This window comes from Euprymna scolopes, chromosome 19, assembly GCF_053919585.1.
Source record: "Euprymna scolopes isolate OS-2025 chromosome 19, ASM5391958v1, whole genome shotgun sequence".
NCBI lineage: Eukaryota > Metazoa > Mollusca > Cephalopoda > Sepiida > Sepiolidae > Euprymna > Euprymna scolopes.
In genome coordinates this window covers 151,145,422-151,172,483 of record NC_136500.1, presented here as the reverse complement: position 1 = coordinate 151,172,483, position 27,062 = coordinate 151,145,422, and the positions used below count along the sequence as shown (strand labels likewise).

At 36.6% G+C, this 27,062-nt stretch overlaps 1 protein-coding gene across 2 annotated transcripts in view; it reads right to left on the bottom strand.

The window, feature by feature from the left end:
* Window positions 1–27,062, bottom strand: part of LOC145240062 (protein inscuteable homolog) — a 752,521-nt gene that overhangs the window by 95,628 nt on the left and 629,831 nt on the right. For both annotated transcript variants that reach the window (XM_080103684.1, XM_080103685.1), the window contains exon 5: window positions 10,460–10,512. In XM_080103684.1, coding sequence (XP_079959810.1) covers window positions 10,460–10,512 — 53 coding nt within the window. The remainder of the gene's footprint in view (window positions 1–10,459; window positions 10,513–27,062) is intronic.

Sequence of the window (27,062 nt, the reverse complement as noted above, 5' to 3'; positions counted from 1 at the left end):
ATCATTGTACATTCGCCACACAGCGTTTAATAAAATATTGGTACAACTTAGTTGGGGACTTGAGTACGTGGTTTGTTTTGTCGGCAACCCACCCCTTCACAGTAGAGATCCCTAGATGTAAGAGAGCCTTCTACTCCAGTAGTTTCTTCCCCAGAACCGCTAGACTTTGGAATTGCCTGCCGGGTCTCTGCTTCCCCAACTGTACTGACATGCAGAAGTTCAAGTGTAACGTGAACCGATACCTTGCTGCCCAACTCCCTACATAGTACTCCTGTAGCTTTTGTCTCTGATAGTAGCCCCCCTACATGAAAGTGGCAACGTGCCCTGTTTGGGGTGAAAATGTAAAAAAAACTAAGAAAATTCGCTGTGAACAACAATTTCAAATATTTATTTGTAACAATAGCAAAAGCAGTAATTCATCTTATTTAAAAAGATGATTGAGGTGAAGATTTCTTCAAACGAATAATCTTGAGAAAGTCTTGAAACAAAGACGAAATGTTTAATGAGTAAATAATTTTGGTTTCTCCTTTTCCAATCATGGAATATTTTTTCTGTAATTTGTATTATATATATATATATATATATATATATTTTATATATCTATAAAAGTGAACGTGTCTGTGTACATTTTCCTACGAAATAACTCTGTCAATTTTTAGTCTACAGACTCGAAATTTGATATACAGGGTACTAAGATTTGGGAAAATTGATGTGATCGGTTTTCGACCAGAAATTTGGCTGTTGAAGGGTCAAAGTCCAACGATTTGACCTTTGAGAACTCTACCAAACTCCTCCGACAATTTGGGGTCTAAACACTTGAAATTTTAGATATAGGTTCCTTGGACGTGGGTCTAACTTAATAACTCGATTTGAGCCCAAAACAAATTTTAAGGGGTAATAATAGGGGTCAAAGTTAAAAAAAATTTACCCTTTTCTTTTGCTTAGCATACACCTCCAAACACCCGGGCAACGCCGGGTACCCATGCTAGTATATATATATATATATATATATATATATATATATATAATATATATAACTACTTCATGTAATCACATAAATTAATATACGAAAGTATAAATTCATGCGTAAACTTGTATTTACTTCGAAAGTGCTCAATACGTAGGTAGAGCTAGGTAGTAAGTTATAAAATATATATGGCGATTAAGCTACACAGAATATTCCACGTTTCATCCACGCTAGGATTCATCAGGCTTATGTATATATATATATATATATAAGAATAAAAAAGCATTGGAAATGCAAAAGGATATAGGGATGGTATGCCAAAAAGTATACAAACAAGATAGCTATGAATGGCTAGGCACATGGAAATAGAATTGCATCCAAAGTATAGCCCTATAGCTTTTCTCCAATCTTCATTCCGTGCCATCATTACGGTTGTAAAAAGCTATAGGGCTATACTTTGGATGCAATTCTATTTCCATGTGCCTAGCCATTCATAGCTATCTTGTTTGTATACTTTTTGGCATACCATCCCTATATCCTTTTGCATTTCCAATGCTTTTTTATTCTTGTTAATTAGTATTTTTACTTACAGTCTTATTTTTAAACTTACATTCATGATAGTATTGTCTTTTTTAGGAGGCGGCTCATTGCCGCCTCCATTAGTAGCAGGTCGATTCCTGCTGGGTTTTAGGTCTTTTTATAATAGTTTGTGCATGAGGCAGCTTTTTTCCCCTTGGGATCCCTGTTATACCGTGCTTTTGAGTCAGCACGTGAGGCAGCCTTCTTTTTTCTGGTTCTTTGTTATAAAGAGCACGTGAGGCAGCTTTTTTTCCCTCGGAATCCCTGTTATACCGTGCTTTTGAGTTAGCACGTGAGGCAGCCTTCTTTTTTCTGGTTCTTTGTTATAAAGAGCACGTGAGGCAGCCTTCTTTTTTTCTGGTTCTTTGTTATAAAGAGCACGTGAGCCAGCTTTTTTCTCCTCAGAATCCCTGTTATACCGTGCTTTTGAGTCAGCACGTGAGGCAGCATTCTTTGCCTCAGGATTTGCATGATACTTAATTTTTATTATTTCAGCATTTTTCTGATAGTATTCTTTTTGCTCAGATAATACCTTGACTTTGTTTTTTTCATAGTCTATATTTCTCTGAGCTTTTTTACTACGTGCTGACTTTGGCATTTTTTATTAAATGTAAACATATAACACTTATGTGTATCTTACTATAATATCACTTATCTTATAGCAAGACAACTCTCGTAGAATTGAGATACTGCCCCGTCACCAATAGTTAAAGTGTGGAACGGTATATACACCAATAGTGTAGTTGTTATCTTTATATGAAGTCCTAATCAGTGACAGTGTGAGGTTACTTGGTTAATTTATTGTAGTTTATTTTAGAAAACTTACTTGTTTTTATTAGTAGATTGTGTATAGTAGCCACAATATCTAGTTATTTTTGTGGCTAGGGCTTGGATTTTGATTCTTTTTGGTCAGCTTCCAGTGAGTTCTTAGAAGATGACTTTCTTGCAGTTTCTTTTGCGGTTAATTTAACTTATTTCCTTTGGCGTTTGGTGAGTTCTTAGAAGAACTGGTCTGATCTACTTTTCTTAGCGAGTGAAGAGATTCAGCTGCATTTAACAATGGTTGCTATAGTGTATTTTTGCGCATGTGTGAGAATTTCAAGTTTCCTCCTTATTTTTCAATAGTTTGACAGTAGTCATGTGTCTTTCTGCCAAGAGCGACAGACGTCAGTGTTAGCCGTGATCGTCTAGAGGTTAGGACCCCACGTTGTGGCCGTGCTAACCTAGGTTCGAATCCTGGTTTTTGTACATATTTTACAGTCCAAAATCTGAAGAATTATTTGTTTTTATAACATTGTTTTTTGACGTCGTACTTGCTGATAGGTTACTCTTATAACAATTTTGATCAACTGAGATAAAGATTTCGTGGTTTCATTAACGCTGGTGGGTTACTGTTTAAAGAAAAAACCTTAACGTTCACCTCAAATATTCAGCGTCCAAGAAATATAGGCCACTGGCAAACTGGAACGTCTGTGAGCATCCGGTGTATTATTTGGAGCTGTCCCTTTTGAGAGAAGTTCCGTGTTCGAAGTGGTCTGTCTACATTGGGTATATAGTGTTTAAAACTTGTTATTACACGTAATCTTATTTAATTATGGAGTTAGCTAAAAAGCGATGGGTCACTGCACTTCTCCGTGTAAAGAGCAGTCGATTGATGCTTGAACTGTTGTCAGAGACCGTTCGTACACCGAGATACATCGTCTCAAAAGAAAGAAGAAGAAAGAAGAACAATTGGCCAGTTTTGTACCCTTTTTTTTTGCTCTCTTTTGACATTTTAACCAACGTTCTGACACTCGCTGGATTCGTAAGACGCTTTTCTGTAAGAATATGTGCTTTTTGAAACTTATAAGTTGATTTTAGTTGAGATTTGGATAGTTTTGTTTTGTAGGCGTATATAGGCGTGTACGGGCCATCCCTATATAGAGAGTGCTACCGCCTCTCTGATATATATACATATATATATATATATATTTCGCTATCTCTATTATTATATAAAAGGAACGGTGTGCGTGGAGAGGTCGATTTTTATGAAACGACACACAAAGGTACTTTATGTGCCTGGCAGTGTTCTTAGATAGGTTTTGATAATGTCTTTGGTAAGTATAGATAATCAAAATAATCCAATGAAAAAAATAAAAGAACATGCGATTTTGACCCAAAGTTAACACCTTACGCAGCCTAACATTACAAGTACATTTGAGAAGTTTTATTACCGCACAAGCCGAAAGGCTCGACATATAAAATCAAAAGTAGGTTCTTTAATATGACAGGGGCGCATTCGAAATAAATGTTTTTCTTTAAAGCATGATGTTGAAGAGTAAAAATGTAAAATGCTCACATTTGGTTAGCATTTTACAATTTTACTCTTGAAAAAGCCTGCACAAAATGAGCGAAATGTCAAGTTTTTAGGTCTTTCCACCTCCATTTTTATCATATAAGACTTTTATAGATACACTAGCGAGGGATACCCGGCGTTGCCCGGGTGTTTGTAGATGTGTGTGGAAACTCCGGGGGTGGGGTGGGGGTGGGGTTTTAAAAAAAAAGTAAGTATGAGGATCGAACCCGAACCCTCGAGGCAAAGTTGTAAATTAAAGTGTGAAAAAAAAACGTGCAACGTTAACCATTGCCCCACCGCAAGATGCTAATGGAAACACGTTGGAATTTATTTAATTACTTGGATTTGGCAGGTGCCCGTTTTAATGAGTTAATGAGGTCAAGTTTGACTGTGGGATAGTACCTTCATTTACTGCTGAACGCTTTTCCCACCCCCCCCAAGATGTTATAGGAAAAAGACTAACCCACATGCGGCGAGCGACAAATGTTGAATATTTATCTTCCCGAAATCGAGCAAATTAAATAGACAGGCGAGCTTCGTTGTTAACTGTGAGATATTACGATTTATATGTGATATAAAAAGTTTTAAAAAGTTGTGAAGCGAGCGACCGCTTCTCTGAAAAAAGCCTTTTGTTGACATACAGAAAAAGCGAACACACATACATACATTTTCGCTTTTATATATAGATAATTTCATAAGTATGTGAATAATGCCATTATTATCAATTGCTGAGGCATTTTTTCTTCTATATTTTTTTAGTTTTATCTTATATTACTAAAAAATAAAAAAAAAGAATCACAAAGGTAAACCAAGAAACACCCCGAAAATATGTTTTCTTCTTTACTCCAAATCGATGTTTAAATCACATTTTTTAAAAAAGGAAACGAGGAGGAAAAAGGATAAATAAATTAAATTCTATTGAGATGTCTTTCAGCCGACACTTTCACTATAGTCGTCGGCAATGAGAGGAAAAGTTGATTCAAAAGACCATAAATAATTATCAAGTATGAGCAAAATAAAATTTAAAAAATATGAGGAAGGGGAAAAAAGAAAGAAGAGGAAAGTTGGTTGGTTGTTTTTGTTTTACGGCATATCAACCCTTTTCGGGTTATTTAATGCCGAATCCAAAGATTTTGAAGAAAATTTTTTAAATAGAATATATTTGTTGTTTTCAAGTCGGTTTTTATTTAACCCATAGTTGGGACCCTAACAGGTACTACCACTCCGGGTCAGAGTGGACCTGAGAGCAATGGTAATTAAAGGGTGGCTCCACACTCCCCAAAGCCCGCAAGCTGGGGCCTCACCACTGGATATGGTTTAAGGTCATATCCAAGACCAAAATTTGTTGTATATTTAGAATTACACTTATTCAAAAAAAAAAAAAAAACACACAGGAAAATCTTTATGATGTACGTATTCGTCACAGAACGAAAATGTCATATTCTAAAAATCATGTGGGTTTGGCTAGTAACTTTTCTATTTGGCTATTACTCCTTTTGTTCGCACAGAGACAATTGATCCCAATTAATACAAACCGCTTTGAAAATTTTTAAATGTGTCTTCGATCGTGTTCTGTGCAAAATAGAGAAGGCTTTGACACTGTGATAAATGCTCACTAATGGCTAACTTATGAGCTTGAAAACGCCCGGATATTGGCCATTTTCTTTGCTTGCATATCAAAGGAAAAATATGTTAGGAAATTCTAACCCACAAGTGTTTAATGATATGTCCCCATCGTTAGTTTCACTCTGAATAATAGTACAAATAACAACTAGCATAACCCGTGGAAATTCCACGGTAGATGAAAACTTTTTCAAACATTATAAATAAAATGAATAAAAAAATAAAAAAAAATAAAGCCAATGATGACTAATTAAAAAAAATTTTTTTTTTAGAAAATTCTTTTAAAGTTAAAAAGAATTGATTTTAAAAATTTACATTTATTTTTCAGTGAAAATGCAACACACAGCACTTTTCTTTTGCTGAATAATTTTTAATATAAACTACAAAGAAGCAGATATCAATTCACTTGCACATTCTCTTTAATTTTAAAAAGAAGCTAAAATCAAAAAATCTTACAGTCTCCTCTTAACATGACTTTTTTTAAATTATAAATTAAAAATAACTAATTTGAAACCGTAAACAAGAAAAGCTTTTTATTTTTGCTTTTGAAATTTTTGGAGAAGATATAGTTTTAATGTTTTTAACTGATAAAGAGCAACTTTAAAGGGAGGTAATTGTTTCGCATTAATTAATGTTTGTGATGACGTTTTTTTATATGACACTGGACGTTGGACAAGTAAATTAATATTTGGATAACAATAAACGATCATATTGCATTAAGCGGACATCATTCTTCTGACGGAAGGGGAAAGCACTTTTTGTCCTAAACATAATTTAAACTCTAGTTACAAAGAAACAACGTGAAACAACTGTAGAAATTTTGTATGAAAACTACTGACATCTATTCAATATAACAACTTTCAGCTTCAATTACTGCCTTGATACAGGTCCGAAACTAGGAGCATGCCTTTTCCACAAGCACTGGCGGGAGCTCAGCGAATACTTGGCAGATGGCGGCGACCAGGCTGGCCTGCATGTGTGCTTTACATAAACGGATGGTACACGAACAAAGCATTCTCTAACTATAGAATATTATGCAAAATTCCAGTGATCAAATTTTATTAATTTCTTTCTAAATTCAAAGAAAACCTTTGGTATATTTTGGCGATTTATTTCACACACAGATGAACAACCAATTAACAATAGCAGTTATATATATCAGAAGGAAAGGTAGTTTGCTTGAAGCATTGCTGATAAATAAATATGGAAGCGTATAAGAAGGCTATAGTAATGCAGAAAACCGGATGTTAAAATAATGTGACGTATGGACAAAAATGGACAAACGAAAGAGGATCTTGTTTTTTTATTTTTATCTTTATATATTCATTTATTTTCCAAACAGTCGCAAATACAAAACAGTAAAATAAACTTACTCTTTGAAATAACCAGGAGGGGAGAAGTCTTTGATATTTCGAGGATATAATTTGTTTTTCAGAAAGAAATGGACGAAAAGAAATGTCGTTAAAAATGGAAAACATCGTCAAAACGGAACTGGAAATAGGTAAGTGTTTCCTGCATTGCTACAGCCTTCTTATACTCTTCCTCACACACACACACACACACAATATATATATATATATATATATATATCCTAGAAAGGATGACATGATTCCATATTTGTTTGATGAAAACTAAGTTTGTTTGTTTTGGGTTTTCTTTTTTTGTTGCAGACCATCTATTAGTTGGCCAGTTGTATACAAATCCCAAGAGGGATAGGAGCCTTCTATCATGTCTGAAAGTGACACAATGTTCAACAAGTAAGATCGGAGATGTGCCGTTGTACAACTCATGCTCTCTACTGATTCAAGTTATGACAACAGGACCATTGCCAGGACATTCAAAATGCGAATCCGAACAGTTCAATCCTTGAGGGCACTGCTTAACAATTTACTGGGAGAGATGCATCCCCCAGTCTTCGTTAAGACATGCCTCTAGAAGAAAAAACTCTGATGTAAAAATCTGCAGTCTACTGTATACTCTGTCCTGTGGCAGTTATCTGTACTGACAAAGGTTAGCAGTAATGCCAAAAAGTGTGGTTGGTTCTACACAAAGCCTTCACCACTATAAAGAAAAGGATTTACGAGCAATTTAGTTGTTGTGGCGGAACCTCATACATTGAAATTGATAGAAGAGTCCACACACACACACACACACACACACACACACACACACACACACACACACACACATATATATATAAAAAAAAACGGACTATCCATTCATGTGAAATCTTTTTATTTTTCTTTTACCTCCTATTCCCCTTACCTCACCCTTTTTTTTTTAACCAAGTAAGATCTGTGACTTACTTGAAGTTTCATTAAATACTTTTATATGCAAAATCCGATCCTGCATTTTGCAAATTCCTGCCCTCTGATGAGAAGGAGAGTATTTCTTCGAAACTCCGCAGATTAAGGACTATCCACTTATCTTGTGCTTCCTTTTTTAAAATTAAATATGTTTTTAACTCTTTTTCAAGATGTCTTTTAACATGTTTTATTAATCATTTGTTCATATATATATATATATATATATATATATTAGGAAAAGAATGCGAGAAAGTTATATGCTCAGTCTGTCAAGCCCAAAGTAGCTGTGCAGCGGCTTGGTTCCCATCAGTTTTGGCAAATAGCAAACAGAATCCTGAACAGAAGTGGGTGCTCTATCCCAACTATCATCAATGGATCTGAGGTAATCTCGTCAGCATCAGACAAAGTCAAACTCTTTGCAGCTAATTCCATAAATCGTACTCGTAAGGAATTACATTTACGAACAAGGCCACCAACCCCTGGTATTTCCTTGTGTATCTGGAAACATGCTATGTGACATACAAATATCTGTACATGATGTTGCCAAGCTAATCCAAAACCTTGATTCCAGTAAAGCAACTGGCCCTGACGGCATTCCAATTATATAGTGCTCAAAAAGCTTCAACCAGAACCAGTGCCAATACTTACAAAGTTATTTAAGCATTGTCTTAAGGGGAAATGCTTTCCAACACCTTGGAAAACCTCATCAGTATGGCCTGTATTTAAGAATTCAGGTGATCGCTCATCACCCTCTCAATACAGACCAATAGGTCTCCTGTGCATCATGAGTAAGATGCTGTGTTAAATAGTAGTCAACCATCTCAGCAAAAATAACCATCTTAGTGACGTACAATGTGGTTTCCGTTCTGCTAGATCTACAACAAAGATGCTTACAGTTATATCTCATAGGATTAGCGAATCTCTCAATAGAGGCTTCCTCTCTAGGATAATTGCTCTTGACATATCAAAGGCCTTTGATAAGGTATGGCATAAAGGGTTTCACAAGATCTCCAGCTATACCATAGCTGGAAATGTCTTAATTATTAAATTATTTCTCTCTGATAGGTTCATAAGAGTAGTACTTGATGGGCAAAAATCAGAAGCTCACAGTATTAATGCTGGAGTCCCTCAGGGGTCCATCCTGGGCCCAACTCTCTTCCTAATCTACATTAATGATCTTCCAAATCACATCCTTACATCATTCATAGACATTTATGCTGACGACACTACAATCTATGGTAGCACATCAAAGACCGTAAATGACCAAGTTCTCTCTGATTCTCTCTCCTTTGATCTTGAGCACGTGTTACAATGGGGAAAAAGGTGGCTGGTTACTTTTAATGCATCTAAAACCAAGCTTTTATCTTTACATCATCAATGCTCTGATGTCCATCTGGCATCAACTGAAATGAATAGCTCTTATCTTGGGGAGGCTTCATGTTTTGACAAGCCTCTGAGCTTGACCTTTACTCCTGATTGGAAATAGAACATGTATATCAAATCCATTGCCAAGGTTGCTGGAAAAATGGTAGGATCCTTCTACCGCTCCAGTAGATATCTCACTCCTGATGCAATTCTCTATCTATATAAAAGCCAGGTACAGCCAATGACAGAGTACTATTGCCACATCTGGGCAGGAGCTGCTGGAAGCAGCTTATCCTGCCTTGACAGAGTTCAAAATAGACTTTGTAGCTTAGTGGGGATACCCTTTTCTCTTCCCTGCAACCTCTTTCCCACAGAAGAGACGTCGCGAGCCTGTCTCTGCTTTATCATTATTTTCATAGCAAATGCTCATCTGAACTTCAATCTCTGGTCCCCTCTCACCAAACTTTCATGAAAAACACTCGTCTAGCCAAAACCACTATCAATAATTTCCCACACTCGTTATCTGTTCCTAAACCTAAATATGGATTCCATGAACAAAGCTTCTTTCTTAGAACTGTACGCCTGTAGAACCCTCTTCCATTTGCCTGCTTTCCAGCTGACTACAATCTGGTTGTCTTCAAGTTCAAGGTAAACAACTTCTTGATAAACTGTCCCCCTTAATTAATCCAATTTACAAAATTCCTACTAATGTTTACTATGCTGTAATCACATTGACTAATTTTATACCAATTGACCCTTATCCTCGAGTGCCCTCCAGGACTTGATAACTGGTGATCCCTGTGTAAAAAAAAAAACAAAAAAACAAAAGACTAAAGAATATATTGCAAAGTCTTGGTTAAGGGATTTTGAGATTTACTTTGTGATTTTGTTTCTTAGAAGTTCAATTTGGAAAGAATTCTTAGTCTTTTTGATTCCGGCGTTTGATCGTTGTCTCTCTTCTCAGGCATCATCATCACCACCATCATCATTATCAGAAAACGTTTAAAAATAAACAAAAAGAAAAGCAAATGGCCGATCAGAATTAATTAGCCGATTTCCAAGCTGACACGGCTTTAACTGGCAAATGAGTTTTAATGTCATAAAAGCATTTTTAGTTTGCATAAAAAAAATCCACTGGTAATTACACAGCAGATTTTTCCCGCTTTTTTTAAAAAGTATTTTTAGATCTCGTTGCTTGAAACGGGTAAAGAACATTGGAAAATCAAATAAACCCACAAAACTATTAAAAAAAAAAACGGTGCACAAAAAAAAAAGATGACTTACTTTTCCACGAGTTGAGCAAGCTTTGCGCATTCTCCCATTACGACTTCTTGTTGCTAGAAAAAAAAAAATATACATATCAACATTTTTGCATCAATCACGGTAAAAAGATTAAAAAAAAAACTGTTTAATAAATGAAAATACTATCAGGAATCGCCATTATACAGCGAGGAATCAAAAAGGATTTTTCAATGACATCTTGTTTTTCTGACTTAAATCTTTAATTCAATGGCATAAAATGGTCTGTGGGATACAGCCACAACTATGGAATAAGCTATGCCAGGTTCGAATCCTAACAGATCCATTCGGCTTATTTTAGCACTGTTGTGCATACAAAGATATTTATAAAACACACACATACATATATACATATATATATGTATATATATATGTATATATATATGTATATATATTATCGAGATTCATGACTGCTTTGTTTTACGTTTTGCATCTGTGGATTTGTTTTCATGTTTATTATCATGTGTATTCATGGAATTGTAACATCATCACTATCGTCATGACCATTGAGGAATTATACCGTTTTTTTTAAAACGCTTCTCTCAATTTAAAAAAAAAATAAAAATAAAAGAAATAACAAAAAAAAAAAAAAAACATGTTGCATGCGTGGGATTTGTTTTATCTGAGGTGGAGAGGGCTCCAGAAAGCCATGGTGAAGGAAGCCTCTCTAGGAGAAGCAAATCTCTGATCTAAAAAAAAACAAAGCGGAAGACCAGTACCCGCATTAAGCTGGTCTGCAGTTTGATTTGTTGCTGGCTATCTTGCTCTTGCTTGTTGCTGGATATCAACATTTGGAGCCGAGAGAAAGACTAGCTGTCGTACAAAGCTAAATCTCTGAAATAACATCTTTGTACAGATACTTCCTCAGACATTTGTCAAAAAAAAAAAAAAAAGAAAGAAATGTCCTATTGGCGATGGCTGTCCATAGTAACAGGAACAGAAGATATGCTAAACGACACCCACTCCAGCTCTGTTGCTGGAATGTGAGAACACTTATTGACAATGGCAAAAGACTAGAACGGAAGACTGCAATTTTGACTAAGGAATTGCAAATATACAATATAGACATTGCTGCACTCTCTGAGACACGTTTCGCAGGTGAGGATCAACTGGTTGAGCACGAGTCGGGCTACACGATCTTCTGGTCTGGTAGAGCTGAAAAGGAGAGGCGTGAGGCTGGTGTTAGTTTTGCAGTTAAGAACTCCTTAATTGACAAGATCGAACAGCCAGTAGCCATAAATGACTGTGCAATGACATTGAGAATGCCCCTTGCTGCTGGTCGTTATATGAATGTTCTTTCTGTCTATGCACCGACTCTTACTTCGCCTGAAGACGATATTACTTTCTTTTATCATATGCTTAGATCTGTTATCACCAGTTTGCCAAGCGCTGAGAGTTTGGTGGTTCTTGGTCACTTCAATGCACGGGTTGGATCAGACAATGAGACTTGGTCTCCATTGGGTCCATATGGCATTGGTAGAGTCAATTCAAATGGTATGCTGTTCTCCATCTCTGCAGTGAACTAAATCTTGTTATCACCAACACTTTTTCCCACCAGAAACACAAGGAGACCTGGTTCCATCCCCAATCTAAACATGGCCATTTGCTTGATTACATACTGTGTAGACGTGGTGATCTTGGAAATTTTTGCAAAGTTAGAGTAATGTGTGGTGCTGACTGTGGTACTGATCATTTAATGGTCAGAGCTAAACTGAGAATTACAGTTCGCAAAAAAAGCTGTTTCAATGGTGTCAAAGTGCCTAAACGTATTGATGTTTCCAAATTAAAGGATCCAGTCGTACAAAGTTCCTTGAAATCTGCTTTCAACCAGGTGGATTTCTCAGATTGTGACTGGGAGACAGTAAGAGATACAATATACCAAAAAGGTGTTGAAGTTCTTGGATTGAAGGTTCCCAGACATAGAGATTGGTTTGCTGATAATTTCGATCAAATTAAGTCTCAAATTGATAGAAAGCGGAAAGCTTATTTGAAACTTCTCAACTCTTCACCTCTGAACGAGCCAGCGCTCGCTGCCCACTTTTCTTCTGTTCGGAGTGAGGTTCAGTGTTGTGTGCGCCAAATAAAAAACAAATGGTGGTCTAACCTCTCCAGGGAGATACAGACTGCCTACGATCATAGAGATGTCAAGACATTCTACATTCTGCTTCATCAGGCTTATGGTCCGAAATCCTCTTCAACTACACCACTGCTGGCAAAGGACGGGAAAACCTTGCTGAAAACCTCAGATGAAATTAAGCATCGATGGCATGAACACTTTCATGATTTTTTCCATAACCCATCCAATGTTGATGTTGCTGCAATAGAAAATATCCCTCAATGTTCCTTTTGTCCGGAACTTGATGTTGAACCGACTCTTGTGGAAACAGTTGACTGCATAAAACAGATAAACTCGAACAAAGGCCCTGGGCTGGATGGCATCCCTGTTGAGCTGCTGATACATGGTGGTGTCAATGTACATTGTGTGGTCCACTCTTTGATACTGTCAGTATGGCAGGGTGACCCGGTTGCCCAAGATTGGGTAGATGTCATCTTGGTTATGTTGTACAAAGGAAAGGGTACAAGATCTGATTGTGGAAATTATCGAGGTATCTCGCTGCTGAGTGCGGTTGGAAAGGTATTTGCACGGCTCTTGCTAAACTGATTGGAAAAGTATGTATGTCCTAATATCCTTCCGGAATCCCAGTCTGGTTTTAGAGGTGGGCGAGGAACTGTGGATATGGTGTTTTCTGCTAGACAGCTCTTGGAAAAATGTATTGAACAGCGTATGCCTCTTTGCCAGGTGTTTGTGGACTTAACCAAGGCGTTTGACACAGTCAACCGTGAGGCTCTCTGGAAAGTGCTGGAAAAATTTGGCTGTACACCTGCTTTTACAGACAAGTTCAAGCAACTTCATCATAGTATGAAAGGTCACGTCAACTTCAATGGTCAGCTTTCGGAAGAATTCCCCATTGATAATGGTGTGAAGTAGGGTGATATAGCTTCACCAACATTGTTTTCACTCTATTTGACTGCTGTGCTCTGGTATGGTTTCCACGATTGTGATACGGGTGTTTATATTAGATTCCGAATGACTGGAAAGGTGTTCAACCTCAGAAGATTCCAAGCCAAAACACTTGTTAGTGATGAACTTGTTAGGGAACTGTTGTATGCTGATGATGCTAACCTGGTAACACACTCCCCAGTAGATATGCAACTAGTGATGGATCTCTTTACAAATGCTTGTACCTGCTTCGGACTGACAGTTAGCATTAAGAAAACTAAAGTCATGTACACTCCCGCTCCCAATGATCTGTATGTGGAACCTGATATCTTCGTCTGTGGAAAGCGCCTTGAAGTTTTAAAAAATTTTGTCTACCTTGGGAGTGTCTTATCAAATGATGGCACTCTTAATGCGGAAATAAGACAGAGAATCAGCAAGGCATCTAATGCTTTTGGAAGGTTACAAGATAGAGTCTGGTCTGACGGTGATCTGACTCTGACAACTAAAATTTCAGTATATCAAGCATGTGTAGTACCATCCCTACTCTACACATCTGAAACTTGGACCTGGTACCGGTCACATATAGAATTGCTCGAGAGGTTCCATCAGCACTGCCTTAGACACATTCTTGGTTTAAAGTCGTATAGCTTTGTCCCTGATACATATGTCTTAAAAAAGGCCAAAACAACCAGTATTGCTACCATTGTTATTAAGAACCAGATGCGTTGGGTGGGTCATCTCATCCGGTTTGAAGACTATCGTCTCCCAAAACAATTGTTCTATGGTGAGCTCTTTCTTGGAAAAAGACCCCAGCACAAGCCCAAAAAACGTTTTCTTGATAGCATCAAGGAGAGTCTGGTGAGCTTTCATATTCCTGTTGACAGTTGGGAGTCCCTAGCGTATGATCGCAAGCAGTGGAGGACACTGATATACAGAGGTGCAGAACACTATGAAGCAACCAAAATAGACCGAGCGAAGCTTAAGAGAGCATGTAGGAAATGCCAAACCTTGCCGCCCAACCATGGAGATCTCTGGATCTGTAAGGTGTGTGATCGGGCTCTGTTGTCTAAGGCAGGTTTTGTTAATTACATGAAAGCCCACGATAATACAGGTTCCGCTGCTGTTAGTCTATTACAAATCAGTGAGCGTTTTCAGTGTCATGTCTGCTTGAGGGTGTGCAAGTCGCTGGCAGGGCTAAAAAGTCATTCGGGCACATGGACTTTTAGTGACTGAGGGAGTGGCTCTCGTCTGGCAAGACGTTGCAACTATCATCATATATATTATACTAGCAAAGATACCTGTGCGTTATGCTGGACTTTGCTGTACACATGGGTACCCGCTTCACAGACACCTTCGCACCAAATGGATCTTGTAAGAGCTACTATTGCTTAAGGTATTTAAAATTTCTTAACTACATCCTGAAGTGACTGAAATCCAATTATGAACTATGAAGATTGGTTGAGGAAATTGGGGTGGAGGAGAAATTGTCTGAGTAATTTGGTAGAGACCGCAGAGGTCAAATTGTTTTTTAACTTTGACCCCTATTATGACCCCTTAACATTTATTATTTTGGGCTCAAATCAAGTTATTAAATTAGATCCATATCCAAGAAACCTATATCTAAAATTTCAAGTGTTTAGACCCAAAATTGGTGGAGAAGTTTGGTAGAGTTCTCAAAAGTCAAATCGTTGAACTTTGACCCCTTAACAGCCAAATTTCTGGCTGAAAACGGATTACAAAGATTTTCCCAAATCTCACTACCCTGTATATCAAATTTCGAGTCTGTAGACTTAAATTGCGTTATTGCGTAGGGAAATGTACACAGACATACAGACACCTTCACTTATATATATATATATATATATATATATATATATATATATATATACTCCTATAAATGTTTTTTTGTTGTGTTGATATTCATATGAAAAACCCTTTTTCCTATTTACTTAGTTATTTATTTGCTTCCCCACTGAGCAAATTAGGCACAAGGCCATTTTTTAATGTGGAAAGTGAGGGGAGGGGAACCAATTCCCCCGAGGGGAAACTGGATAGTAACAATTGGTATGAAGGGTTTTCCCTACATTAACCAAAACTGATTGCTCAAGCGTAATTGTCTGATATGTGGGGTTGCCCCCATATATGGTCTTTGATTGCAGTATCTGCCGGAACAGATACTACTCTTTGATAACAGAATAAAAGATCTTGGCCTTCAGGCCAAGAAGAAAAAAGGCGAACTTTTTTCTGTTTATTTAAAAAGAAAATACAACTTTGTTATATATGGGTCATGGATTTGCATTAATCCGCAAAAGATCCAGCTAATTTGCATATTCTTTTAAACATTCATTTTAATTAATTCCCTGTTAGTTTTTACGTTTTTCTTATTGTTCATCTTTAGTTAACAATTACGTGTAATTAACGACCCTGGTGTTATTATCACGTTTAATTAAGGACCCTGGTGTCTAACTCTGTCATGCGGGGAGATTTTGTAAATAGGAACTATTACGTGTAATTATATTCATGCAGATGTTCTACGTGATTTCAAATTTCTTTCTATATATATTTATGTATGTGTATATATATTTGTTTAAAAAATTTTGCCTACCAAACTCCTTTGTCAGTTTTTGGTCTACAGACATGAAACTTAATATATAGGATATTCGAACCCATGTGAAATCTTATATTTGGGTTTTAGCTGGGGAAAATTGATGCAAAAGAAAACGAGAAAATAGAAAAAATGGAATTTCCCCAGTGAAGGTCGAACAACGGAGTTACGAATATACATGCATAACGTAATAGCTATTGGTTCATGTTTTAATTTTTAGCTTTGTAGCAAACACGTCTTCATAGCTCTGGCATTAACGTTAAACGTTTTGGTTTCAATGCTCGGTAGTAGCAAATTAGTCATTTTTTTTAAAACTTTTTTAATCATTACTATATATTGGGTCCACTATAATATTATAATAAAGACAAAATCTCCATTAATCAAAATATCATATTTAAGCGTATTTTACGACCGGGCAATGCCAGGCGGCCTGCTAAGACATATATATATATATATATATATATATATATATATATATATATATATATATATATTAGCAGCAAGTCATTATTCAAGCACGTCTGATTAAACACGACAGAGTTCTTCTTTTTTCCGATTTTGTTGTTTCAATTCGCAGGTCGGTCTTTTTTATTTCGGCTGGCATGTTGTATATTATGGCGCCCAAAAGTTGTTGCTTGGCTATATTTTTCTCAAGCGCTTTCTATCGGTACATCCGATCGTCGTCAGGAGTGATTGTTGTTTTCTTTTTTTTTATTGAAGCTTGGTGTATTTATAGTTAGTTTTTTTTTGTTTGTTTTATTATTTGTTATTTTTTTATTGGATCTCATTTAATACCGGGACAAATATACTAACCGTATTCAATAACTAACAATAAATAAACTAAATAAATAAACTATAAAATAAATAATTCGCATCAACCCATCTTGCACCATCTTTATCACCAATAAATAAAAACCCCAAAAGATTTACGATTGGGTTTAGGCATATATAAAGACTGGGGGAAGTTATTGATAGTGATTTCACGTAAACGAGTTTTTTTTTTGTGTTTTTTTTTTTTGTAAAAGTTTGGCAAGGGAGGACCATAGATTGGAGTTCACAAGAGAATTTTGCCATGAAAATAATGATAAAGCAGAGACAGGCTCGCAACGTCTTTTCTGTGGGAAAAAGCTTGCAGGGAAGAGAAAAAGGACATCCTCTACGAGGCTACGAAGTCTATTTTGAACTCTGTCAAGAAAGGATAAAATGCTTCTAGTAGCTCTTGCCCAGATGTGGCAACAGTACTCCATCCTTGGACGTACTTGGCTCTTATACAGCTAGAAAATTGCATCAGTTGTAAGATATCTACTGGAGTGGTAGAATGATCCCACCATTTCTCCAGAGATCTTGGCAACAGATTTGATGTACATGTTCAGGCCCAGAAGCTTGTTAAAAAAAAAAAAAAAACTGGAGTTTAACCCTGCGATGTTCAAATAAAATGCTTTGAAATCGTTCACGCGCAGGTGGATCCATGCAACATTTCCGGTAAAATGAATCTATACAAAAAAATTTTTTTTTTACATCGAAGTCGATCCAGACAAGTCATGAAGCCACTTGATGTAAGGAGCTAAATAAAAAAGTGTAATTATATTGAGTCGTTTGGAAATGACTAATACACACACAGGACATACTTAATATCAATATAAAATAATAATAAAGAAAAGGAGATATATATATACATATATATATATTATATATATATATATATGTATATTATGTTCTTATACAGAAATATATTTATATGAATATATATATAGAGAGAGAAATGGCGGGGAAACAGAGAATGGGGGAATAGAGCGAGAAAAGAGAGAATGGGTGAATGTTAGCAAAAGAAAGCAATAGAGAGAGGGTGAATGGCAAAAACAAAGAGAGAGGAGTGAATGGCAGTAAGAGAGGGGGAGAATAACAGAGGAGAGAGCAATAGAGAGGGGCGAATGGTAGTGAGCGACAGGTAAGAAAAAGAGAGAGCAACAGAAAAGGTAAATGTCGATGAGAGAAGGAGAGGGGAGAATAACAAGAGAGAGAGAGAGAGAGAGAGAGAGATAGCAATACAAAGGGATGAATGGTAGAAAAAGAGAAAAGGCGAATAACAGTCAGCGGGAGGGAGGCAATAACAAGGAGGGAGAGGGAGAGAGAGAGAGAGAGAGACAAAGAAAAGACAATGATAGCAACTGGCAGTAAAAGAGAGAGAGAATAACAAAAATATATAGAGAGAAAGCAAAAATAATAGTAAGAGAGAAATACTGGATGATGGCGCCTAAATCCCATTTGACTTGATGTAAAACGGCAAATGACACCAGAAAAAAAAAAAAAAAAAAAAAAACGGTAGAAATTCTGAAAAATATTTCAAAACTATCTAAATAAACGTCTTCAGTTAATGTTGAAAAGCGAAAAATCAGATAAGATTTTCAAAGGATTTCTTCTGTGTGTCCCACCGAAATTCTGATTACTGATAAAAAAAAAAATCACCGCATGAATAGATGACATTATTTATACATACCAATACAAAATCACATACACACAGCTGTTTCGTCATATCACGGCTCTTCAGAGTAGCTAGATGTAACGAGTGTTTTCAGTCAGTCCGCCATTTTGCATAAAAACCGTATTGGTTACAGTATAGAAGCAAAGAAACGACCCGTTTTTCCGTGGATGCTACGTCAACATATTCCAATAGTTTACTGGAAAATGATGAAACGCTCAACCAATGCAGCAGACGACAATTAATAAATTGGCAGAAAATATTAGTTTTAATCGTGCAAAAAATTGAAATCATGAAAAATAAATCACATTAGTAAAGGCGTTATGATGAATTTGATGGATTTTGCATATTATGCTGCTGTAACGGAACCGAACAAGAATCTGTTGGTTTTGTAGGATTCACAAAAGAACCACTCTCATTCGAACCCGGAATCCGTCCAGTACAAAGAAAAGAGAGATATGCAAAGTGTGGTATCGTCGGGATAAAAAGTGATTGAATATAAGGACGTTTTTCTTTTTTGTTGTTTTTTTTTTTTTTGCGAACTTAATCTCATGGACGTGATCAATAGGGCTATGACAACAGCATATTCTTTTCACTGTTTTGTCTTTTGAGTATATATCCGACACAGACACATCACTATCCATAAAAGCTTATAAGGATAAAAGGTGATTGAATATAAGGAGGTTTTTTTCTTTGTTTGTTTGTTTTTTTTAGGGTTTTTTTTTTTTGCGAGAGAGACGTAGTTAATAAACCGAGAACCACATCACTCTATATAAAAGCATATAAGATATCAACGGATACACACTCGAGAGTCAAAACAATGAAAAGAATATGCTGTTGTCCCAGCCCTAGTGATCAAATAAAATTTTGATTTTGTGAAGAAGATAAAGAAGAGGTAAACATGACTGTTGACTGTGCGCGCGACGAAAGACGAACAAAGAAAAATTCTGATTTCTTTTGTCTTCAGCTACAGTTGCTAGAAATGGTTATTTCATTTTGCCAGGAATGGAAATTAATTGGACATGTTACAGGCCAGGATCAGGGTGTAGTATCTGTTCTGATGCTGCACTCAAGTTAATTTATCCTTGGTCAGTGGAGAGAGAGAAACCCTTCTATACTAAACCAATTTTATTTTTGCCTACATCCAGAGTGCCCCTTTTTTGGGGGGGAGTTGGTTTTCCTCCACATTAAAAACGGCCTTGTGTCACATTTAGCTTTCGTGGGGAAGCAAATAAATACTTACATGTGGTTCCACGACGTTGCAACTGCTTGAAATTTACACTGAGAGTGTATCATCAGTTCGGAACACAAATTTCCTAAGAGACATTTGCAAAGAATACTTCCTTATGAATCTCGTCAGATAATCGAAAATCTTTAAAAAAAAACAAAAAAAAAAACTTGTCATAAAAGATTTTTTTTCGTACTCTCCCTGAAAATAACCTCCTTAAAACAACATGTCGTACGAAAAACACACAAACATGTTCGTTTGTTGCTACACATTATTTTAGGAAAAAATATTCTGGCAGCATAAACTTTACAGTACAATCACATTGACACACCGGTTCTCGCCGGATCACCAAAGTTAAGCAACGTTGAGCCTGGCCAGTACCAGATGGGTGACCATTTGGGAAGGCTAGGTGCTGTATATATCTTCTGGGAAGGTTGGGCGTGGAGCCAACACCCTCACCCCAAAAAAAAGAACTCCTCGCTACAAAAGCATCTACAAAGTTGTAGATGGCCTATGCCCCTTCGAAGCTCAAGGCTATGGAGTTAATTCTTTAGTTAGTCTCTCCTGCATCCCCCCCCCCGCAAAAAAATCGTCTTTATAAACAGTCACCTTTTATTTCGATGATACTACAACTTGCATATCTCTCTTTTCTTTGTACTGGATGGATTCCGGGTTCAAATGAGAGTAGTTCTTTTGTGAATCCTATTTTGTCATAAACTGCCAAGGCATGGGGTCAGCACCCTCACTCCAAAAAAGATCTCCTTGCTACAAAAGCATCTACAAAGGTGTAGATGCCATATGCCCCTTCGGTTATGGATGGATAAGCTGCCAGAATATGCTGATACAACATCCATATAAAAAAAACGAGTCGTTTTTTACATAAATACCACCAATATGTATATGACCATGACACTGGGGAAACATTATGTTGAGGCACTAATATCTTTTCATCGAATCAACCTAAAAGCCATGGAGAAGTACCTTTGTTGTGTATCAGTAATGCGGTTAACGCGGTACTGATTTGAACTCACCTTACACGTGTCAGGTAAGTGCAGAGAGGTCAAGGGGTGATAAATACAAAACTCATAGACTTCCATTGACAAAACGAGCACCTGCGTTGCTATAAAGTGGTTGATGCGTTTTGGGTGCAGGACGGTTAACCGATATTATCACCCCAACACATACACCCTGATATAAATAGAAACGCGGATGGGATATTTTTGGACAGGCAGATTTGAAGTCGAAGCTTGGTAGTCAGTCGGATTTAACTGGGGATAGAGTTAGTTGGAGATCAGGAGGGTCCGACAGAAAGATGTGTTGACAAAGAGAAAAGAAAGCTTAAGTCAGCAATGCAAGGGATCTCTGCTTCACTCATAGATGAATCAAGTGATCCTTGCCAGGAAATTGGCGCTGTTTTCGAATGCTTCTTTACAGATCATCGACTAGTGACAGGAAGAACTGCACTGCAGAAGACAAAGGATAATAAAACAAGGTATGCTGAACTCTTAACGCATATATATATATATAATTATTTTCTACTATAATAATTAAATACCTACAGACACTAGTGTTTCATCCTTTCGGGAATCTTCAGTACAGGGTGTCACGATTAATATCAGTCGAACGATTCGAACCCCGTATCACGAGACATCTCTGGCTCGATTAGCGGAGACCTAATCCATTCGGCTACCATTAACCGCTTGAAATAACGTTGAATTTTAAACATCTTAATTTTAAATGTTCATTTACGTCAGTCAGAGAGTGATCTAATCGTTATACGATGATCTACGCATAAGAGCTAAATTGACCAACTTTAATTCAACTGAAAGTGCTCAACGATAAGAAACGAATTTCTTAAAGGGGCTGTCATAATATATGTATATATATATATATATATATATATATATATATATATATATATATGCATACATACGTACAGTTAAGAACAAGTAAGAATAACGCAGCAAGTAGATACACAGCTTAAGAGTCCTTAAAGAAGCTTGACCACGTATATATATTTTTTTTTATTCAATTTTCACCCCCAAACAAGGCAAGTGCTACTTTGAAGTAGGGGGCTACTATCGGGGACATAATTTGCAGGGGCATTATGAAAGGAGATGAGTAGAAATATGTTTGTTCACATTACACTTGAACTTCTGCATATCAGTACAGTTGGGAAAGCAGTATCCTGGAAGGGAGTTCCAAAGACTTGCAGTTCTGGGGAAGAAACTATTGGAGTAAAAGGCTTTCTTACACCTAGGGATCTCTACTGTAAAGGGGTGAGACTTAGTTGTTTGTCGGGGGTAGTTACGTCAAGAAGGTACAAGTGCTTGCAGTTCGTCAAAGCATTCACCATTAAAGTATTTGTAGAACAGGCAAAGGGATGCAACATTTCGTCGATGGGACAGGCTGAAGCCTAGATGACAGTTCAGGACTATCAGGTTGGCGACTCTCTTTTGGATCTTGTCCAGGAGTGAGAGACAAGCAGCAGATGCACCAGCCCAAATGTGACATATACACACCAGACTGTGTAAATGTATATAAAGAGTATATATAAGACTTGTATGTAATTGAATGGGAACAAATGGACGTGGGCGAGCCTGAAGAGATGGTATTTATTTGCTCCCCCACTGAGCAAATTAGGCACAAGGCCGTTTTTAATGTGAGGTAAAAACCAGCTCCCCTTAAAGTAGGCAAAAAGGGGGCACTCTGGTTACCAAAAATAATAATTGTCCCAGTATAGAGGGTTTCCCCTCCATTGACTGGTACAAATTATCTTAAGTGCAGTATCTGTCGGAACAGATGGTATTTATTTGCTCCCCCACTGAGCAAATTAGGCACAAGGCCGTTTTTAATGTGAGGTAAAAACCAGCTCCCCTAAAAGTAGGCAAAAAGGGGGCACTCTGGTTACCAAAAATAATAATTGTCCCAGTATAGAGGGTTTCCCCTCCATTGACTGGTACAAATTATCTTAAGTGCAGCATCTGTCGGAACAGATACTACACTTTGATCTTGTCGCCTGTGGCCACAGAGGGCCGGGGGTCGGGCGAGCCTGAAGAGATGATCACATAAAGGCCATTAGAACACCTACACACATATCTGAAATATTAAATTCTGTTAAATAAATCGTTTATAATAATCATATTTCAGCATTAAAGTACACCAAAATGGTTGATATGTTGTAAGATAAATATAAGAAATAATTGAATTGCAGAGTGTGTTTTTAGTATTGTTTGGGAGTGGTCAAGCAGAAGCAGTAAATGATTTGTTTATTATCTGTGTATCTATCTATGTATCTGTTTTTCTATCTATCGATCGATCTATATATCTATCTGTCTATATGGTTGTCTGTCTAATGGTAAGTGGACAACAAAAATTGAATTTATTTGGAAAAAAATATATAGCAAATGATATTTTTGCATTGTAATTTTAAACTTACATATGAAGTCATAGTAACTCGATCTTGTAAGTTTTTCTATGAGTAAGAAACACAGACAGGAAATTCTATACCATTTCAAGTCCAAAATGATAACAATTAACTTCAAAATGATAACAATTAACTTCAAAATGTACTTATATCAAGTAAAAAATTAATCAAATTGTGGATTATTTTAAATTTTGAAGTCGATTATTTTTAATTTGGAAGTTGATTATTTTTAATTTACGACTGGGCAAAGCCGCCCACTCACTGCTAATATATTATAGCTGAGAAAATCACATGAAATTTATTTGGCAAAAAGAAATTGCATTGTACAATAAGCCATTCAAAAAGAACAATTAGATGTGTGTGTATGTGTGTGTGTGTGTGTGTGTGTGTATATATATATATATATATATATATATAAAACTACTTAATTTACTCACATAAAATTAATATACGAAAGTATAGATTTATGCGTAAACTTTAAGTATTTACTTCAAAAGTGCTCAATACATAGGCAGAGCTTGTTAGTAAGTTACAAAATGTATATGGCGATTAAGCTACGCTGAATATTCCGCGTTTCATCCACTCTAGGACTCTTCAGGCTTATGTTGATCGTATTATATATCGTCTGAATATTTTGTACAAAGCGACTCTTATCTTAGATATGACAGACATCGTCACTATCTCTTCTGGTAGACATGTTCCGCAAGGCAGAAACACAAAGAATACTACTTCTAATTAGATGAAAGCGACTGTGGTACATGTTAGCCCCTATCCTCAAGTCGCCTTTGGCCTTTGATAAGGTTGTCCAGGAAATAAGTATATTGCCGCATGCTGTATGTGTGTGTTTTTGTATCTCACTTAAGGAATATGGCATCCAGAACACCCATGCCCCATCCCTCACCAATCCAAACCGTTTTTTTGTTTTTTAACAACAAACGACATTAAATGTAGTTTTAAAACGGAACAAATAACCTGGTTTATAATGAAACTAGCAGGCTGCCCGGCATTGCCCGGTCATAAAATACGCTTAAATATGATATTTTAATGCAGATTTCATATTTATTATTATCTTATGCTGGACCCAATATATAGTAATGATTTAAAAATATATAGTAATGATTTAAAAAGTTTTAAAAAAAAAAAATGACTCGAGCACCACCATCGAGAAATCCAAACCAAAACGTTTAGCTTAAGATTAACTTTTTTCTTTGACATTAATGCCTGAGCTATGAAGACATGTTTGCTGCAAGGCTAAAAAGTAAAACATGAAACAATAGCTATTACGTTACGCATGCATATTCATAATGTCATCGTTCGACTTTTACCTGGAAAATTGCATTTTTTTAAAAATTTTCACACTTTTGCAACAATTTTCCCAAAACCCCAAATTTTCCTAAAACCCAAATATAAAGTTTGGCATAGGTTCGAATACCCTATATATAAAGTTCCATGTCTGTAGACCAAAAACTGACAAGGGAGTTTTGTAGGCAAGATTTTTTCAACAAATATATATACGCATACATAAATATATAGAGAAAGAGGTTTGTGTTTGCTATAACATTTTTTACACAAATATTACACAAGTATAAATCATGTAGAATATCTGCATGAATATAATTACGCGTAATAGTTAACTAAAGATGATCATCCCATAAGAAAACCAAAAAAAACTAATAGGGAATTAATGAAAATGAATGTTTAAAAGAATATGCAAATTAGATCTTTTGCAGATGAATGCAATTCCACGACCCATATATAATAAAGTTTTATTTTCTTTTTAAATAAATAGAAAAAGGATTTTTAATATGAATAGCAATACACAAAAAATAAATTCAGAGGAGTATAGATTGCTGTCAAACTATAAAAATGGTACCAAAGTCACACAAATTAAATTTATTTAGCAATAAAAAAAGCAAGTGCATCACGCATTGTAAAAATACAATTAGAAGATATTTTAGAAATGGTAGACATTGCTGCTATCTTCATATTGTCCAAGGTGACTTTAATACTGGATATTATTTTTTTTTTTTTATTGCTTTGTCACCCTAAACATGGCAGAGTGCCACTTTGATGTAGGGGGCTACTATTTGGGACATAATTGCAGGGATACTATGTAGGGAGTTGAGCTGCAAGGTATCTGTTTATATTACACTTGAACTTCTGCATATCAGTACAGTCTGGGAATCAGGAACCTGAAAGGGAATTCCAAAGTCTAGCAGTTCTGTGGAGGAAACTATTAGAGCAGAAGGCCTTCCTACATCTGGGAACCTCTACTGTATAGAGGTGGGATTTTTTTTGCTTGTCGGGTTTGTCGGGAGTATTTACGTCGAGGGGGTTCAAGAGCTTGAAGTTCAGAGCATTCACCATTAAAATACTTTTAAAACAGTCCGAAAGATGCATCATTTCGTCATTGGGAGAGAGGCTGAAGCCTAGCTAACAGTTTGGGACCTATTAGGTTGGTGACTCTATTTCCAGGAGTGAGAGACTAGTAGCAGATGCACCAGCCAAAATGTGACAACAATACTCCATACATGGGCGAATTATGGCCTTGTAGATGTACAGAACATGATAGACATCGTCACTATCTCCTCTGGACATCTATATACATGATATCTGATTGTTCAAGGCGACTTTAATACTGGATATGATAGACATCGTCACTACAAAGTAAAATCATACAGAATGGTGTATTTCTTCTAAGGAAGTGAAAGCAACTCTGATATATCGTTTGTTGGTTTCTGTGGAGACCAGGACTTGGCTTTAAGGAGGAAAACTTTTTGAAACTATACTAAAATAAACGATAAAAGACATTGTTTAATAGACAAGTAGGGCTGCCATGTAATATATTTCTCTTTAAACTTTCCCTCTTTCTTTTCCGCTGTTTCTTTCCCCTCCTCCTAATCCTCTCTTGTTCTCTAGTTGGACACACATAAACACATGCAGACAACTTTCAACAGATGAACCTGAAAGAATGGGAACAATATCAGCGTGCAAAGTATTTTCTGGGGGAACTCTCTCAGGAATACATAGATAAAGAAGGTTCTTTGGACTGGCTCAAAAGAGGATCCCTCCACCACGATCAGGAAAGGGTCATAATGGCTGCTCAACACCAGGGATTGATGACCAATGCATTCAAGAAGATGGCAGGGATCAGTAATGACAATAAATGCAGGTTCTGCCATACAGAATTGGAAAGTGTTGGTCATCTGATATCAAGTTGCAAAGTTCTTCTAGGGGACGGCTACTATACAGCGAGACATGATGGAGTATGCAAGTACCTCCACTGGACCATCTGTAAAAAATTAAACATCCAGTGTAGCAGCAAGTCCTGGGAACATCAACCTGAAAGAACAGTTGGAAATGACTTATATACCATACATTACGACCATATAATCCCTACAGCCACCTACCTTGAAAATGCTGCTGTGAAATCTGACATAGTTATATGGAATAAGTCAGAAAGAGTTGCAACCTTGATTGAAGTGAGTGTTCCTAATCATGGCGGTCTTAACAGAGCTGAAAGAGAGAAACAGACCAAATACCAAGGTCTCATGTATGATATGAAAAGAAACTGGAACCTAAAGGGGATATCAATCATACCAGTTATTATAGGTGCTACAGGGCTTATGAAGAAGAACCTGAAATCCTACCTAACTAATATTCCTGGTGAACCAAGTGCAAAAGAGATTCAGACAATTGCACTTAAGGGAACAGCGAGGATACTAAAAAGAGCTCTCGGTTGGTTTCAATAAAAAGCAGGGTTATGTTGGCAGCTGGTTTGGCTGCCCCATACTCAGCGTTACAATCTTCAAAGGAAGAAAAAAAAAAAAAAAAACAACTTTATATAA